Source organism: Xiphophorus maculatus, chromosome 11, assembly GCF_002775205.1.
Source record: "Xiphophorus maculatus strain JP 163 A chromosome 11, X_maculatus-5.0-male, whole genome shotgun sequence".
In the NCBI taxonomy this organism is placed as follows: Eukaryota; Metazoa; Chordata; class Actinopteri; order Cyprinodontiformes; family Poeciliidae; genus Xiphophorus; species Xiphophorus maculatus.
In genome coordinates this window covers 22587852-22608108 of record NC_036453.1, presented here as the reverse complement: position 1 = coordinate 22608108, position 20257 = coordinate 22587852, and the positions used below count along the sequence as shown (strand labels likewise).

The window sequence follows — 20257 nt, the reverse complement described above, 5'->3', positions numbered from 1 at the left end:
CCATTATGACTTTATGCTAAAGAACAGAAAAAGATGGCATCATCATTTCTGGAGAATAATCCAAAGCAGTCCCAGATGATCACACCACCAGCAGGTTTTATTTATTTATTTTTTATTTCTTCTTTTTTAGTTTTCCCTAAATGCTGTTTTAGTTTTACTCCAAATGTGATTGCAACTTCCAAAAAAAAAAAAAAATCTATCACCTGGTCCACTAAATATTTTCCCCAAATTATTATTTTTTTTCTCTTTTTTTTTTTTTTTTGCCAAATTTCAGATGGTGTTTTGTATTCCTCTTGGCCAACTATTTGTTTTTCTCCCATTGCTGGAGGCCAGTGAGGTCTGGGTGCTTCAGATGTTTGGTCAGCTTGCCACTCCTGTGAGGGTTTATCCCTGTTCCATCATTTTTCTATTTTGGGATCAATCCTCTCATTGTGGCTTGCTGTAAAGACTTAGAGAAGGCTTCCTAACCCTTTCCAGATTGAAGGATTTTACTGACTTTTTTTTCTTCAGTAACTTTTTTTTTTTTTAATTTCTTTAGACTGTGGCATGTTGCAGTCAGAAAGTCATCAGACTTGTGTGTCTATCTACTCAGTGAGAACTTATATTTCCAAAGAACATGTGCAGCCTATTTGGTTTGGACACTTTTTCCCATAATAAATCAAACCACTGTTTCAAGATTGCCTCTTATTTTCATGCATTATTGATATATATTAAACTTTATATCCAACAAATAAAATGTTACAGTTTCTACATTTAAAATGTATAATTTTCCATTTGACAATCATTGTATTAAATATCACTACTCATTGTAAAATAAGCTGTAGATTATTTAACATGCACAGGTAAAGACGCCAGGCGTTGCACATCCTCCATGCCTCCAAATCTGCAGTGTGGCAAACAAAAGCCTCCCATCTCTTAAGCTTTCTACAAACAGGGCTGTCAGGTCCATATTTACATATGGAATGAATAAGCGAGGCGACACATTGCATGCTGACAATGTATTATAAAAAAATCTATATAGATATAGTGAAAAAATCTGTATAAATTAATGGAAAACTGCAAAGTTTTCTTACAAGAGCTAGCTTCCAGCTTTATGTTTTTTTTTTAGCTTTAATATAACATTAGTTGATGTTGTTGAGATGCAGTTTCCACATGAAGATTGTTTTAGGGCATTGCTAAGTTCCCCTCGCTTACCACCGAAATGTCTGAAAGTTAAATATTCTTAGAGGGTCATTATAATTCCTCTGGTGAGGACAGAGCCGGTGCCCAAACATCTGACAAAATGTTTTTGCTGCAGGAACATGATCAAAATACTAATCAAACATCATTTACAACTGGCTTTATTTGAGGCTCCTGAGAGGCTGTCCCATCCTGCTTCTTTGCCATGGTAACCAGAGATTCATTTCAAAGGTGTCATGCTGCATTATCATCTCACCGGCTCATCCACCACCCTCCGCCCTCTGGCTCGCATGCTTTTGTCCCCTCTCTGTTCAGACCCCTCAATCTCAAACCTGCCCGGCATCCTGAAAGGAAAACATCGCCTATCTTGCTCAAGCTCAGATAAGACACCGATTTGATTTCTCTGCCTCGGCACACATGCAGACCGAGACACGTTGCATGCAGAGTAGAAGGAGACACACAGCTACACACACACGCACACCCCCCCCAATAGCCCCAAAAAGATTCACATTATCTATATGTTAAAAAGGAAGAAGTGTGACATGTCTTCAAAGTGTGTCATTAGCTGCTGCCTTTTGGAAATTCAAACACTCGTGTGAAGCATTCGCACATATGAATCTTCTGAAGTTCTTAAGCTCACTCTTTGTCTTTTGAACTCAGCAACATTGCATCGGTAACATTCAGTTTTCAAGTGTTTACTTTTAAATAAATCAGGCTAAGTCCAAATATGACATCTGACGTTTTTATTATTTATGAACATTTCTCTCTGAGGAGGCTCTGACATTTCACTGATGCTAAAGGATCACAACACAAGAATTTAGCTATTGTGGAAAAATGTTTGTATAAGTGTGCGTAACCTCAACCTAACAGTAAAATATAGCGGTGGCAGCATCACCGTGGGGTTGCTTGTCTTCAGATGGAATTAAACGTTTTATAAAAGTGGACGAAAATAATGAACCCTTCTAAATACCTACTCAACTTTCTGCTGGAAAGATGAAGATGAGGAGGGATTTTTTTTTGTTTGTTTTTCAGCATCGCAGTGAGTAAATAATAATGTCTATAGGAAGAGAAAGATGCTTTAGAACAACCAAAACAAACAGGTCACCAGATGTCTTTTAGTCTGTGAAAGCTAAAAGACTTGTACTTTGCTAAGGGAACAAAACAACATGGCTCTACATATTGTGCGAAGAACATTTGTTTCACATTAAAATGTTATGATGTAAGCTACTTGCTAAAACAAGAGCATCCCCTGTAAAATACTAAAAATAAAATGTTGAAAATTTTCAATTAATATTGATTAATCAGACTAAATAAAGGCTCTTTGCACCGACTGCAAATGACCAGTAACATTTCTAGTAACATCTTCTGTACTGTTTACAAGTGAGGATGACATAAAAAGAAGTGACGTAATGACAGACTTTAGAGCTTTTACTTTTGGTGGGACAGTTGGAATCAGTTTTTGCCTCTTCTGCAATTGATAGAGCCTCAGTAAGGTTCCACAGCATAAAAATCCTATTCCCCCTCCTTCAGTCTGAAATGAAAGTGATTAGAGTAATTGATAAATAAATCAATGTTTATATATATATATATATATATATATATATATATATATATATATATATATATATATATTTAAATCAAAATTTAAAATAAAATAAATAAAAAATCTGTTTTATATTACCAAAACAATGGGAAGAAAATTATTATTTTTCTATTTTTTTATAAGTCAAGTACATTTGAAATTATGTCTTTTTAAAACATCTGCTCGGTTAACATTACATACATTTTTTCTTTTTAAAAACATTCTTTTTTTTTTTTTTATTTAAAGTGTCTGTGCACTCATATTTTACAGAGTAAAGCATAACTCCGGTCCTGACTTTACCCCCGTGTTCATCGAACACTGCACACCAGACCCTTTGAACGGGTCATTACATTAAACTACATTTACCCGTCAACCCTGCGGTGAGCACGGCGTGCCCCGGAGCAGCCGACACAGAGGAGGAGGTCTGACGGTCTGCTGTATTAGCCGCTTAATTGCCTCATCCTGGTCTCTGCTGGATTGTGAGCAGCACATTTTACTTTAATTGAGAACCATCCGCAGCCTGCCACTTGTGCACGGTGGGAGCATCAAGTGCTGGGAGATGGTCCTTGCAACGCGCTTGATGCCAAGCGCGTCCGTTTTCTCAGAGATCTGGTTTGGTAGTGTGCTGCCATCTATTGGCGTTCCTGAAAACTGCAGTTTGAGAAAAACAATGGCGTACACACAAAGGGGTCAAGACTGAGGAAGAGGAATCAGAGAAGCCAACTTTTGCATACAAAACCCCCCAACCATTTAACAATACTATTTATACAATGCAAAAGTTCAAGAATATGCATGTGAGCAAACTTCAGGTCTATGAGAGTGGATGTCTTGGGCTGCTCTGCCATTGATGAACATAATTTACAGAAAACAAGTTAATACATGGGTGGACTGCCAATTGCGCACCCCGCACACCACACCTCCACACAAATGTATTGAAAAAAATTTGCATTTTAATGGCTCAAGCTGCTCTATACGTCCCCCTGCATCAGAGTGAAAGCTCAGCTGAAATCATGGGTGACTGCTTCCGAATGATCCGCTGAGATAAACCGACTCCCACATAAACACAGGCACAAGAAAAAAAAAAAAAAAAAAACGTGACATGCTCATAAACTCCCTCCCTCTCACTGGATGCACCTCATTTACTGTGATGCAAATGAAACTACAGGACCGAAGTGAAAGACCAGCTTGTCAAGACAGAATAAGGTCAAACTTTGTGGATTTTATTTGATGAGAACTTTAGTTTATTGTTATTATTTTGTTTTCTTCCAGATTTATCTACTCGTGGTTCAATAGCAGCAATAATATCTTCAGTAAAATAGTTCTGGTGTCATCCAGTTATATGATAATAATAATAATAATAATAATAATAATAATAATAATAATAATAATAATAATAATAATACATTTTATTTGTAACGCACCTTACATTTCAAAGAAATCTCAAAGTGCTAAATGTATGTTTTGATCCTCAATCATCTGATTCAAATCAGCTTCTGTTAGCAGCCTCAAATAATAAAAACAACCGGCCTTTACATGCCGATTAGCCATTTAGACGCTTTCTAAAAACTTTTTAGTCTGACTGTATCATTTAGTTTTAAAGTTTTGCTGTCAGCATGATTTATCTTTCAGCAATGTGCCTTTATGGGGATTTTGTTTGATAGAGAAACACAATGATAGAGAGTAACTTTGTTAGGAAGAGGATACATGGTATATAGCAATTTTTTTTTTTTACTACTACATGACGCTTCTATACAAAATAGCTCAAGCTCAGTCAGACTGAACACATACAGGCTGTAAAGCAGCAGCAGTTTTCACATCTAGCAAAGATGCTGGTTGGAATTTTGGTCTATGTTTTGACTAGGCCTTGGGTGTGCTTTGATCTGAACCATTCCATTGCAAAATTTGGCTTTAAGTTTAAGGTTGATGTCCTGTCGGAAAGTTGGCTGAGATAGTGCTTCTAACAACCGAACATTCACTCTCTCCTGCAATTATCTTTTTACTTTTAATTAACAAAGTGGTCCTACACCACTTCTTCTGTGTGCGTGCGTGTGTGTTTTTTACATGATCATCCAGTAGAGGTGAATAATGCAAGTCGATGACTCTATGCAATCTGCTGGGTTTCCTTACATAAAAAAACTTTAAGCCAATTTGAATAATCAACTGACCATTATGCACTGTTTGGTAACTGTGAACTATTTTAATGTGAGCATGACTGAATTGCAATGACTTGAGACGACGTGTTGTTTAATTGGGCTATATAAATAAAGTGAATGGAATTTAATTAAATTAAGCGTATGAAAGCATATATATTTTTTATTTGAAATTGTGCAGTAGTTTGTGTTGGTCCGTAACATAAAATCCTGAACACAATGAAGTTTGAGTTTGTAATTGTATAAACTGAGAAAATAGATCCAATACGACATTCAAAATTTCAATAAACATTTAAGCTGAAACCCATTTTTAGTCACTGAATAATTGTAACTATTTACTTTTTAAAGTGTCTGATTATAATAAAACAAACTTTACCAAATGTGCATAGTACTTAAAGAGATGTGAAAACATGATCTGAACGTCAGTTATTCAGCTTTACGCCTTACCCGTTACTCTGCTACCATCTAGTGTTTAAAAAGTGCCACTTTGCTAGAAATTCTTCTAGCAAAGACAAAGCAATACTGTTAGACTAAACCCAGCCTATTTGAGAACACTTAATTCTCCCGATATTACATCTGATCCTTATGATAATAAAAAATTACATTTTCTAAACAAGTTTTGTTCCAACTCGTAGAGTACTGTACTTGTAGACAAAATAAATTCACTCAAGGAGTCGATGACAGAGATTAAAACAATTGTTAATTTTATTATTATTCAGGGAATCATATATACACTTAAGGTGATGTGGTTTCCTGGGTGTGGCTGCAGCGGCTGTGAGGCTGAAAGAAAACAGCTTTTACAGCGAAAAGCAAACACACAGATGAGATAAATACGTCCATCTTCAAATTCAACACAAGCAGATGCAAAACAGCTTCATCGCCACTCGTCAGTTTTAAATATATATATATATTTTGTTATTTTACAGACTGCGCTATGCAAATCATTTTTGTAACATCATTGAATTATTATGTTTCTGTGTTTTAAAACGAGGGAGTTTACACAGCCAGGAGCTGCGACCAGTCGATGCTGCTGATTCTTTGAGGCAGATTTTAAGATGTGGCGTACAGTAAGAACACTGGCATTCATGACGGATGAGAAACGTATCTGAGGCTATATGTTGCTGGAAACCACACATCGGCTGGTGGAAAATTCTTCCATAAATACTTTGAAGAGAGATTATATGAAGGTAAGGTGGAGTGCTACGTTAAGCCGAAACAATAACAAATGATAGTTAAATCTAAATTCAAGTCATACAAATGTTTTCATGTGTGATCTCTCAGGTTATAGTCAGTCGTGAGGCACTCATATTGGACAGGCAGTTTATTTACAAATAGCAGTCCCATACACACACAGAAAAAAGACGAAAAAAAAAAAAAAAGTCATGATAAAATTTACAAAAACTGTGGAATGTCGGGGGATCGTAAAAAAACCCCCCAAAACAAAACAAAAATCTAACCATTTCCCTCCTCTTTAAATGTAACTCGCTGAGGCCATCGAAAAGTACTTAAAAACATACAATCACCAATGGTCATCAACGACTTACTTTATAAAAATATCACCATGGCGTTAAACAGGATCACAGATTCGACTGTGCAGGAAAGAGAGACTTATTTACATTAATACAAACATAGCAGAAGGTGAAAGTAGATATTGATTCAAATAAAGTGTCGGCAAATAACCATGAGGAGTGCAGAGAGGGTCCCAAAAGCCAAAGCTTGAGCAGTTCCTGCTTTAAATGGACACCTCTAAAAGTTTCTCATTTTGTCCTGTGAAAACCAGAGAGATGACTGATTAAAAATTTCATTAAAGTAACAGTTCAAGCTTAATATGTTTCATTAAGATATTCTTAGCACAGTTTTATGATTTGACTGACACAATGATGCTGATTAGTTAAATATTTTTGACAAATCAAGCTGCTGTTGTCAGGAAATTACTTAAATATTGAACAGTTTGTGTTTTTAATCATTCTTAAGTGTTCTGGTCACTTATTTTGGTTTATTTTATCCCTGTAATGTCAACACAAAAGCCCCAATAAATAATTCAGAAATGAGTTATTGATTATAACCATTGATTGTAATGGACTCTTTGGAAGGGAGCAGATAAACCAAAAGTAATAGCACACTTGGCAACCTTCTCTTTCTGCACCTCCGCCCGCCCAATTGCCTAATTTCTGGGTTTTCACATTTAGGATAAATGTTGGTTTTTACTTCCAAAAGCTGAATTCTAAAGTGAAGAACAGCCATATTTAGCTTTGCGCCACCTATGTTTTCATTTTAGATCTACAGTAGACATGCTCAAATGTACTCGAGATTCCCTAAACAAAAACATTAAAGTTTTTGGTTGCTACAAATTGAAAACCAGAAATCGACATTCAACTAGCAGTACTCATAACACATGCGACACGCACTCCCTTTTGAACGAACATACAAGCAGAGCTTATAAAAACTTGTTCTGGAAGCAATTAGCATGATTTATTTATTTATTTTTTTCTATTTTTGGTGGTGAGTCATAATACCCATTTCAAAAACTGCCTTTGAAGTTTCCCCAAACATTAAAGCATTTTTTGCTTTCACATTTACTGATTGATTAACATCAAAGAGAAAGAACAGGAAAGGAAACTATATTGAAGTAAAACACTAAAATGACAATTTATGCATAATTGGTATTTACTAGATAACAAGGGATGCTCCCGTCTCATTTCCTGCTTTTGTTAGAGGTCCTAATAAAAGTATTCTTAAATGTTCAATTTCAGAGTCCCTGACTGAACTAGACTGTTGATACCTGTTACAGGTCTGTTGTTTTATATGTCAGCCAAACTCCTAGAAAACTGTGTGGCTGTATTTGTAGAATTTACAACAACATTAGGAAATGAATATATTCACAGTTCTTATGAAAACCATCTACTGTGATATTTTACAGCAGTTTAATTAGCAATAAGTAATAAATACCAAAAAGATAAGTAATAATAAAAACTGCAACAAGATCAACGAACATATGTGGGAATATTTATAGATAAAGCTAAAAACATGTGGCAGCAGGATCACTGGACAGTAAACATGCTGTGGCTTTATTTGACAGAGGGAAATCTCACCTTGTAGTTGTGCAGTAATGCCAGAGTGGAAATACTGACAGGGTTTAGTATCTACAACGGGTCTGCCAATGCTGCAGAAGCAGAAAAAAGAAGAATAATGGGGAAAGCTTAAAACTGCTAATACAAATATCAGCAATAGCTGTGTGCTGTTTAGCCTGGCATTAAAACAGAAGTTGTAAAAGTATACATACCACTTGAACTTGTAGGGATTTATCAGGTTACAACCACAAACTGTATTGTAATGCGTGTTAACACAAATTAGTGGATAATCGTGAAGTTAACGGAAGTAATTCATGGTTTTTAAACTTTTGTACTAAAACAAACTACTGTGCACATATATACTGCTCAAAAAAATAAAGGGAACACTTTAAGTGTGAAACACCTGTTTAAGTGTCCCCTTTATTTTTTTGAGCAGTGTATATTGCCCTTTTTACTCCAGAACCAACAGAAAAATCCAGTGCAACCAATTTCATTTTTCCTGATAAAATAACATCTGATTGCATATAGGTACTCGACTGTAATTGGTATCGGAGAAGAGGGGGCTATATACAAATACACACCACAGAGACAAAGATTGCATTTGTATTTGTAATAGTAAAAAAAAAATAATCTAAAAATATCATCTTCCTTCCACCTCACCATAATACAATACTTTTGACTTGTCTTTTAATAAACCAAATCCTGAAAGCTGGTTGCTTGGTGATTTTGGAGTGAGAGGGCTGGATGTAAATGCAAACAAATTTGACAAACCATGAAAGATTTTGTGTACTCTAATTTGTGTTGGTCTATCATGTAAAAGAATACAAATGTTACTGAAGGTATGTCTTTGTAATTCACTAACATGTATGTGAAATAGTTGAAAGGGTATGAATACCTGCCCTTTAAAACTTCAATTTGACATATAAAGGGCATTATAAATAAAATTAAATATTATTATGTTATTATTATTACCACCTTTGCATGACAGTGTATATGCTGTGTATATTTGTGGCAAGATGACGTAAGCAAGCAAAGGCAGGCAGAGTATGGAATTGCAACTCAAATTTCCCATGTTTATTATAATTTACGAATCTGGTTAGATAAAGTGGAATGACTTCAAAATAAACAACAAAACATCTGCCTATGTAATAGGGAACAGAAAGAAAAAAAAATGCCACTATACAGAAATGAAGTATGGAATATCCCAACAGGCAAATGATATCACAATGTTCAGTATTTGATCTCACTGATGATACTGATGGTGATGGAGGGTGAAGGTGCCCTCTGCTGGCGTGAAATGAGATGACGTTGGGATGACAGCAGCGGGATGGAGGAGGATCAGGACAGCACACTGGTGTTCTGCGAATCAACGTCCTGCATGCTCATGACATCCGTACTTACTCCACTTTCATAAATAGGGTTGTCGAAAGCCGACTCTTCCGTCATGTTGTCATACGGTGGAGATGATGTCGGCATCCTGACAGATTTCCCTTGAAGTCTGAGCAAAGAGTGGAAAAAAAAACCCTGAACATCCTGCAAAGCCTCCTTTGACTGCAAATACAGTATATGAAGTTAAAAGATATTACTCACTTCACAAAGTAGACATAAATCCCCAAAACAATCACCAAGACGATTGCAGTTGGAATAAAAACTGCAAGGGTAATATTGGTCCCCTCCATGCTGTAATCCATACTAACAACTAAAAAAAGAAAAAGAAAAACAGTCAATATTTTGTGCAATTTTCGCAACAAAGAAACATCAATATTAACTGGGTTTGAGACTCTTTGTAACATGGCTCACCATCAAGCTTTCGTTGATTCACATACTGCGCTGAAGATGCTACAAAGACACAAAATCGTCTTTGTCAAGAAGCTGTACAAAAGCACAGTGCACACCTACATACAACACTTAGGTGTAGAAATAGTACAAACAGCATCAGAATCAATATGAGACCGTGGTGCAACTCTAAATGTTTAGACAAAATGTTAAAAAAGGGGAATGTTTGGCAAAAACTCAACGCTTTACCTCTGCAGACAGGAGGAGTGCTGTTCCACTGTGACGGGTGTCCGGGGACACAATAGATGGTGGCACCACCCCGCAGCTCGTAGCCCGCAGCGCAGGAGAACGTAAGAATCTCACCCGCTTGATAAAAGGCCTTTTCAGAGCTCTGGATGCTGGTGGAAGCTGCACCGGGGTTTCTGCAAGGCTCGTACTTCTCAGCTGGAGATCGGATTGGAAAAAAAATAAAGCATTGACAAAGACAGTCTTTAAAAGATTGACAGCGTGAAGTAATTGTGGGCTCTCGATTTCTGGAAATGTAACAAAAACAAGTGCGAGCAACTTACGGACACACTTGGGCAGTCTGTCGCTCCACTTGGGTACTGCTGAGTCCCGGTTGTTGCAGGTGAGGAGACTGGAGCCAGACAGAACGTAGCCTTTGTTACAGATGAACTGCACGGTGGAGCCGACGTTGAAGCGGGGGCCTGTGATCACCTTCCGACTATGCTCCACGTTTCCTGGATCTCGGCACGTCAGGACTGGTGTGGAACAAGGAGTGAGTGATAACTTGTTTACAGCTTGTGGCTATAAGAGCTGATGAGGTTGGAGCAGTCACAAATTCCCCAAAACAATCACCAAAACGAAATATAAATATATTCATTTTTTAGATATGCATTCATGTATGTCTAAGCTACTTGATAACTGAAATGCACATTACCTTGAAAGGTTTTTATCCCACACGCTACTTGTAATGAAAAATTAAAAAAGAATTTATCTAATGTCAAAAAAACACTCGCAGAGAGGGACCTTGCAAAACGTTTCAGCTTGAAGCAGATATTTTTTAAAAATTTAAGACATTTTCTCATGTAAATTTAAGCAGCTTCTAAATTATTTTAGTTTTTCAAACCCTTTCTAGTCTCATACAATTTCATTGGCCTTCTCAATGATTTGCCCCAAGTATCCGTAAGAGACCCAAAAGTCTCTTTGTAAATGTTGGGAGTGTGAACACACAAAAAAACCTTTGGGATTTTACATTAATACAAATAATGGATTTAGGATGTTTGGACAGAAGTTTGATAGTTTTAACCAAATTTGGGTCACAAACTGGGTGATCCAGGTTGCTGATTTTGAAGAGTCTAGAACAGAAGACTAGTTCTAGACTCAAGTTCAGTTCTCAATGGCCAGTGTCCTGCAACTTCTGCATGTGGCTCTGCTTCAACACAGGTCAAATAAAGAGATTGTGAACAGGACTGAATACTGAGAGGTAAAATCAGATGTTTGATTCAGATGTGCTGGACCAGAGACATGCAAACATTGCAGGACAAAGGCTCATGAGGCATGGATTTGAGGACTCTTGTTCTAGAAGGAGTTTCATCATTCTTCACAAAGCAATGAAGGCTTGATAATGGTAATCCTTTAGCTCTCAGTTAAGGAAGAGTCAGCAATAGCTAGTGCATGATGCATATATTTCTCTAAAGAATTGGCTAAAAAGTCAGGAGAGATGTACAATTTGTTGGGCTTCCACCATTAAACCTTGTTTTGGTGGAATAGTGACCAATGTAATGACAGGTAGAGTTGAAAGGAGTTGATCCCTATGGACACATGATGTATTTCTAACCACCAGTGTTTGGCAGCTTCAATGAGAAATCTTAACTATCTCCTCATGGATAAAGACATCTAGTTTATTAATTTTACTGATTTTGTGTGTTGAAACTGCCTTTTTTCAAACCCAACCAAAAAGTTGGAATTAGGGTTGAAAATACAGTCAAATCTAGGGTTATGAGAAAGTGTTAGGAGGTTTGGAAATAGGGTTGATTTTTTTTTCTGAAGACTGAGAATAATGCAAACAAAAACTTGACAATAGATTTTATAAAATCTGTAAAAGATAGAAGAAGCTGAAGTAAACAGAAGTAGCTTAAGTAGTTGAAGGATATGACTACATTTTAAAGTTTGAATGGCATTTATATGTGAAAGTATGTGGAAATAGTTAGCTGTGAAAGAGCGCAAAGTTTTTAGCACAGTTTTTCAGCAATTATGGGATAGTCTATTCATTTCAATGGGGCCCAAGATGATTACAAAAGCTGAACATTCCATAAACCGTCTTGAATGAGCACAATATGGTAAAAGTTGAATGGCTCAAATAGCACAAAGCATGCAGAAGTAGATAAGTGGCAATAAGGAGGAGCTCAAGAGTCTGAATGACTTCTGCACAACCTTTTGCAAATGGAACTGTAGACATCCTCAGAGTATATCAATTATGTACCATATGAATAACTAAGAAGACATCCATTGGGTTCGTCTCACCTTCATCACATTTTGGCACATCGCCACTCCAAGTAAGATCCCACTGGCACATGAGGATCTCAGAGCCTACCAACGCATATCCCGGGTAGCACTGGTAGGTGACCACTGTGCCATGGATGAGATCGGGGTGGGATGTGCTCTTCCAGCCGTTGGGGATCTCTGGCAGTTCAGGACAAGTGTCATTCCTTGGCACCTCTGTTAACAATTGAGTAGTGGGTCAAATAAGAAAAAGAAATTGTACTAGACAAACTGAAGCATTTTTATAATAAAATACAACCCAGAATAGCCTTAAGGAGAGTGAAGCATTAATATGCAACAGCCTCTGGAGGGAAGGAGTATGACAGCACAATTAATTGTGTGTGTTTTGCTGTGGTCTAAAAAGCCACTGTTGGAGAGGAAACTAAATAGAAGACTGTGATGTGCTGGAAGGAACACAGCACGTAATCTGGCAGCCGTCAGTCTCTTCATAGATGGCCAGAAGCATAAAAACATTGGGTAAAGGCGGTTGATATTGATGTCTGCGCTTTTATTGTGCTTCTTTGTTTGGTGATGCTTAATTTTGTGCATCTGAGGTAAGCAAAAAGACTGACAGCAGCACAGTAGGAGACGGGAGGATAGAGGCAACGGTTACATTCCGTCCCTCAGCCTCAAAAATATATTCCACACTTGTTCTTTGTGTGAGGTGTGGGGGTTTGTCCAAGATGGTTTAATTTTAAGTTACTGATTTTATTTAAACATTCTACAAGCAACAGTTCCTTTAGAAAAATATTTCAAAGACTTGGAGAAGTATTCAAACCCCTTGACCTTTTTCATATTTCACATGCCATGTGGGGATGCAAGCTCACATAGAAAGGTGCTCTGGTCTGATGAAACGTTTTGGTGTATATTCCAAACACTGTGGTAGAAATCTAAAGGTGTAAATCACCTTAAGCACACCATTAATGTGTACAAACATAGTGGTGGCTACAACATGCTGTGGGAATATTGGGGATAGATAATGTTCATTGAAGCTATTTTGCAAAAAAAAAAAAAGGGGCAATGTTGAAAGTTGTTATAGCCTCCTGAGACCCAGCAATACATTTTTGTCCTCTGTGGAGCACATAGGTTTTTTGTTCATAACTCTGAAACCATACATGCCACTGTGTTAAATCCTGTCCTTAGATGTCCTTAGAGAGGACATCCTGGGCCTCGAAATGTGTTCATATTTGCCACAAGAGAGTCCCGATGTCCTCTCCAAAGGACATACTCTAAAAAATAAATAAAAACATGTTTTGAAATTTTTTCAATTGTAGTGATGTTTTTTCACTCCAAAGAGTCATGTAGTGTAAAAAAAAAGAAATTCAAAAACTTTTTTTTCTCTGGGTCTCAGGAATAGACACACCTCAAAAGACTTGCACCTTTGACTAAAATGAAAGTTGGTTGAACATTATATTGACTCAGGGGCATTAAATACAGATGTACACCTCACTTTCCAGGTTTTTAACACACTTTATGTTAACTTGAAGTAATGATAATATACATTAAAATATATGGAAGGATCTGACAAACTGTGAACAACTTCAAAACTTCCATTCGGAAGGGAGCACACACAGCTTACCAAAGAAGTGAACTACAAAGCCGTTGTTGTAGCCGTAGATGTTAGTGGCAGGATCGGACTGGAACTGAATAGTGACATCGGCCATGGATGTGTAGAGTTTGAAGTGCGGCCGTGCGCCGCTGTACTGGCCCAGGATGTTGCCCGTCAGGTCGTCACCGTCGTAGAATGTCAGTTGGTCGTTCTTACCCAGATTGAGACTGAAACAAAGAAAAGGTCACACCCATAAATGCACACATACAAAGAATTTACAACTCTGTGGTAGTGAAGGAGTGGTAAGTTAATGACGTGTTTATTAGCCAATGAAAGGAGAAACTGGAGATATAGGGTGACGTCAGCAATACTTTGAAATTTGTAATTCTGTTTGTATTGGAAAAGAACGGCGCAGAGTAAACACTAAATAATTTACAACCTGCTAGCCTCAATTGCTTCAAAACATAATGACGTAGATCTACAGTATGGGCAAATGACTACATTGGAAGAGTCCAAGGTGAGGAACAAATTAAAGAAACAAATACACAACAAATAAACATTCAATGTAAATGTGGGGAAATGTCAACATGGATGAGAATCAACATTGGAAAGTTAAAATGGGACAGAAAGCCATGATGAAAATACACCGACTGTGTCAATCCAAATATTGAAATCTTATCTAGATGGTAAAGTATTCCTAATCTTTTTTTACTTTTCGTGAAGTTAAAGCCACACATTTCAATTTATTTTATTTCTTTCTTATGTGGTGAAGCAGTTTATCACCATGGAAAGAAAAATGATAAACAGTTCAGAAATATTATTTGCAACTGAGCCTCAAAAACATGTCTGTGCTCCTTCTACTGTAATTGCAGAATCTAGTGCCACACCTGTGGACATTTAAGTACAAACTGAATGTTTTGCCAGGTCTTCTCTGCAAACAATAACAACAACAAAACAAATAAAAAAAAAAACCCTTAAGATCTGCCAGATTAGATGAAAGTATATATGAAATCAAATTTCACATTCCTCAATAGTTTTTAAGTTTGCACTTTGATTGGGCTATTTTAATTCACAAATATGCTTTGATATAAGCCATTCAACTGTAGTTCTGGATGTTTGTTTTGGGATCATTGGAAATCTCAAATCTTTTGCTCAAACAGGTTTTTCCTTAAGTTCACCTTCTACTGAATTCAGAGAAGCTTCCTTGTCCCTGTTGATTGCTTTCAGTAGTGGATTTCTTTTTACTTGTCTTCCAAGTATGACACACATCGTCTTTAAGACCGTGTATTATTTTCACTCTCCTTTTACCACAGCTCTGTCTGACGTGTGTTGGTCTGTCACATAAAGTGGCAATTAAACGATTTGAAGTTTGTCACTTCTAAATTAACAATAAGTACAAAAAACAAGGTTTTAAAACACTTTTGCAAGGGAATGTAATTCAAAGTCTATGTTTAAATGTGAAAAAGAATTCTGCTATCACTGATTGATTTAAAAATAAATTCTTCTTTTGATCAGTAGTTTGACAGTATGGAGTGGAAAGTTAGATGAGTGAAAGAAATCTTAGTGAGTTGTAGAGATGTTCTTACAAAAAATATATCTGTATTGATTGGTTGCATAAGATAAATCAGGTAAGTATTAGGATAAGGATTTATCTATTAAAATTATACCACCAAATGCTATCTTTTGAAAATGGGTTGCAGATAGAGAGGACAAGAGACCTTTTGGGACACATATCACATGTGTCTCACCTAACACCAGGCTACCGCCGAAGTACAAGAATATATTGAGAAACTGCGTCTGCTTTGAATTTATTAACACAGACCAGAATTAAATCAATAAGGGAGACTTGGCTTGTCTTCAAGAGTGACCACATGCTGATGAGCATCTATTTATCAGACCTAGTTTGCTTTGAGCAGAGAAAGTGAGAGTTCTACCTTTGTTTAAAATCTCTTTTAGCTCTGACCAGTCACCCTTTCGTCAATACAACCATAAGATGGCAGTTTGTTTTTCAATGCACAAGGACATGTGAAAGCATTGCAATACTTTCCACAAATTATTAGTTGCATGCGTCTCACACACCAGACCTGACAGCTCCAGAGGCTTCTCTTTCCTCGAAAGGCTCACTGCGTGTGTATGCACCGAGGGTTGTTGGCGTCATCTGTTGTGAAGCAGCGCTGCACATTTGAACATCCAGTTCTTTTCATCATCGTCATAGCATGCGGAGTCTGCATGTGCCGAGAGATCACGTTGGCTCGTGCAACACAGACGCTGTGGTAAAAAAAGAAGCTGTGCCAAAACCTTTTTTTAATGAGGGGACAACCAGTGGGAAAGCTCCAACACTCGGCTGGCTGACCACTTGAGTCATTTCATCAGTCTGTCAGAGGCGAACAAATTTGCAAGGAATTGCCTACAAAGCCAGCACACTGCTGCCAAAACCCATCTGAGTCACAAATGAAGTGCCGTGCTGTTAAATCTGAGACTTGCTGTGATGTAAGAATCAATGGCACATAAACATGTAAAGTAGTCCTAACAGAGCCACAAAAGCAAAAGTAAATCCACTTACTTTTGGAGAGATTTCGATGAAGTTCTTGTACCAGAAACAACTAATAACAATATTGACTTGTGCTGCAAAGTACTTCTTCTGACTTGTATAAATAATAAAGTGCACAGTAGATGTTTTCACACGCCATAATTCTCTTCAAAAACTCTAATGTATTTAGTTGCATTGTGTGTGATAGACCAACAACAAGTAGAGGATAAATGTGATCCTCTACTTGGACTTGGAAGTAGAACTTGGAAGGACTTGGAAGGAAATTATCTACTATGATATTTTTAAATTAAATCCAAAGGAATTGCCTTTAGAAGTCAGATAATTACGAAATATATTCCATCTGTGTGTAATTAAATTACACAATTATACCCAACGTGTGTAACTTTTTAACCCATGTGAAATAAAAAATAAAGGAGACCTGGTGTAATATCAACTCCTGTCATTTGTGTTGCCTTTAACGGCTTGAGAGCATGAATATTGGAAACAAGGGTGGAATTCATAATGTCGACTCTGCCATGTTACTTTTGCTGTGATATTACCATCTCTCTTTTTTCACACTCAAATATCAAGCGACTGGTAATTTCATCTTAGTGCTGTTTGAGTGTCCACAGGTTTTCAGCTAACTATTAGCCAAATTAACTAAAAAGCAAACAATAACATCGTTTAGTTTTGAGCATCCAGCATTTGGAGGCGAGTGAGTAGTTATTGAAGTAGACAGCAGGTTATAGCGTGAGATTAAATTATGTTATTCTTTGGTTATTGTGGTGATATTTCTATTGCTGATTGTGTCTGTAGCACAGGAACACATGGTGTGTGAGAGGTGTGGCACTCGTGGTAAAATCTTTTGATTTGACTAGTCAAAGGTGCAATACAGTGATACCAGAGTGTTATTGTATGGTTTTGTCTTTTTACACCATTGAAACAAACCGTAGAAGTGGAATATTTTGATGAAGGTATAACAATGCCTATTACACTGAACATACCAGCCCCATGGTGAAACATGGTGGTGACATCATAATGATGTTAGGATGCTTTTCTTCAGCAGGAAGATGGAAGCTGATGGGAGTTATTGAAAGGATTGAGATAAGACCGGGGTGATCCTTGAAGAAAACATGTTAGAGGCAGCAAAAGATATGTAAGCCTAGCAGAGTCTTGTAGCTACAATTTCAGTGAAAATATAGACCTTTGCAAGGCACTGCAGTAAGAGCACCTCTGGAAATCTCTAATCTGGACGTGTCTTTCTGCTATTAGTGAATGAACTGTAATGGCAAATCAAATCTTCCTTTCGATTTTTTCAACAGAATAAGGTACAAATTTCAACAGCTTACTTTTTCCTCACATTTGTGTAACATCTGATTTCAGTCAGCCATCTAAACCCCTATTGGAATATCAGCCACAGGTGATTTTTTTCCTCCTTTCTTTTCTCTATCAGTGGTGCTTTCATGGTCTGCAGGTTAACTGCCCTTCCAGATGGCCTTGTCGTATTTAGTCAGAATAAAACCTCGGGCAACGTCTGTGAGACACACAACAAGTTGGTTTATTTCTTAGTGAATTATTTCGCTTTCCTCTACCTGCTGATTATGTCATCAAGGCTTCCCAGTTCTCAGCATTTTATTGTTTAGCCTCCAAAATTAGCTCCCCTTGATTTCAGGCTACACTTGAGGGAAGGACATTTGTTTGCCAGTTGGCAGTCTCGCCGAGTGATTACCTTCAGTCATGGCATTTTATCTCTTTTAAAAGAAGGCCCTCCATTCACTGTGAATAATTTAGAATTTTGCCACCATTGGAGGTTTAAATGACTGATTGTATTAACTTAACAGACCACTTTGAGTGCATCCGCGATCATGGTGCCAGAACAGAAGAATAGAAATGTGTAGTGCCTTTTCAGACCTCTGGCAGGTGGCTCTTTTAAGACTACTGGAGTACTGTTGGGCCACCGTCTATGACCTGGAAGCAGCCAGCGGCAAGAATGACTTGATAATGAGTGACCCGTAGGAATAAAGTGAAGCAAAATAACATGCACACAAAATTGAAGTGCACTTCCTTGAAATGTAAAGAAAAAGATTTGATTAGTGTGCTGTCGCTGTGCCTTGGAAAAATATTAATGCCCCTTGAACACATTGTGTCCTTTCACAATTTTATTGTGTTTTATTGAGATTTTATGCTAAATAACAAAACGCAATTTTGCTACGTTTTCAAAAAACATTTTTACATCTGAAAATTGTGGCATTCATTTTTATTCAGCCTCCATGAATCAAAACCTTGAGGAACCACATGTGGCTGAAATTACAGTCACAAGTGTTTTAGGATGTCAAGAAAGTTAGGTTCTATTCAGATTTAAATCTGGACTTTTCATGTTTGAGAAGTCAGCCATTCTCAAACATGAACATGAGCACCACCAAGCACCATCAGTGTAGTGATGGCTAAACTTTATTCAGGGGAGTTTTGTTCTGCTGGAAGGAAAACCTCTGCTCCCACTGAAGAAAAACATCCTCAAATCACGATGCTATTGTGCGTTGCAATAGTGATTGTGCGTTCAGGATGTCGCACAGCATTAGTTTCCTAGCAAAGATAGCATTTTGCATACTGGCAAAAATATAAATTTTGGTTTCATCTGATCAGAACACCCATTTAATGTGTTTTCCACATGTTTTGTGACAAACCTTAGGAGTCTGTCTTTCCTTTCAGAAAGACAAACTCCTTTTAAAGGAGACTGTCCTTTAAGAAGGACATTTTTTAAAGGTTTTATTGGCTCCAGTGGCCTTTATTTGATAGTGAATTGACAGAAAAGTGAATAATAAGAGAAGGGGGAAGACACGCAGCAAAGGTCGCCAGGCCGGGAATCAAACCTGCGACAGGCATGTTGAGCTTAACCCCTGCGCCATCACAGCACACCTGGACATTGTTCTAAACCTTACTAATATTTAACCTTCTCCAAAACTATCTATATACATGTCTGGTGTTTCTTTTGTGATGTTAATGTGGTTTGTTGACTAGTTTTCTCTAATATACCTCTGATTCTTTCACAGCTTATGTTTATTTACACAAGGTTTAACTAGTGAACCAACTGCTGAAGATAATTAGTTCCACTGGATTTTATTTCGAAGTGCAACAGTAAAGAGGGTGGAAAACAAAGTCCTGCCTGACTTCAAACTTAAAAGTCCTCTTCCACTTCATAATTATGCACTACTTAATGTCGGTCCGATGCACAAAATCCAAATATAGTGACTGAAGTTTCTAGTTGTAAGGTGACAAAACATATTAATGAGCAGTCATGAAAGGCACTGTATCTGATGAAATATTTCAGTTTGAAAACACGGTCTTGACCTTTTCAAACTTTTGGAGTGCCGTGTTACTTGAAGAAGCTCTCTGCATACCAATCACACCGACTCAGCTCAGCAGACAGGATGAGGAGAGAACAGTTGCTTCTCACAGGCCTCTAGGCATTTGTCTCCTTCACCAACTTGACAACTTCAGAAAAGCCACAGCTAATCTCCAGCAACTCGGACAGAATAGGAATTGCTTTCATTGTCACGCTTTTAGGAGAAAGCTTCTAAATCTTCCTAACATGGAGATTATGCATTTAGATTTTTTTTTGTAGCTTCACATAAGTTTGAAGCACACAAAGACACCCCATATATACACTGACTTATGGGATAGCATGTAATTCTCAGAAACTCCACTAGAGGATGCAACCCACTCAAACTAAAATGCCCTTGTTCCTGGTCAGTAAACATACATAAACACTACTTTAAGTGGTGCACGCAGTGCAATCGGAATGTTAATCTATATTTGAAGCATTTACTGAGGTGTATCCTACAGGTGGGAATATCAACTGTAACCTCTTGTTTCTGG

The 20257-nt window shown here is 37.3% G+C and overlaps 1 protein-coding gene across 1 annotated transcript in view; it reads right to left on the bottom strand.

Moving 5' to 3' along the window:
• Positions 1-5594: 5594 nt before the first annotated feature.
• Positions 5595-20257, bottom strand: part of sez6 (seizure related 6 homolog) — a 113828-nt gene continuing 99165 nt past the window's right edge. Inside the window, exons 10-18 of the mRNA XM_005803614.2 lie at positions 13882-14078; positions 12285-12479; positions 10328-10519; positions 10008-10202; positions 9783-9821; positions 9573-9681; positions 9384-9480; positions 8004-8074; positions 5595-6678 (exon numbers count right to left, since the gene is read on the bottom strand). Coding sequence (XP_005803671.1) covers positions 8048-8074; positions 9384-9480; positions 9573-9681; positions 9783-9821; positions 10008-10202; positions 10328-10519; positions 12285-12479; positions 13882-14078 — 1051 coding nt within the window. The 3' untranslated portion in view covers positions 5595-6678; positions 8004-8047. The remainder of the gene's footprint in view (positions 6679-8003; positions 8075-9383; positions 9481-9572; positions 9682-9782; positions 9822-10007; positions 10203-10327; positions 10520-12284; positions 12480-13881; positions 14079-20257) is intronic.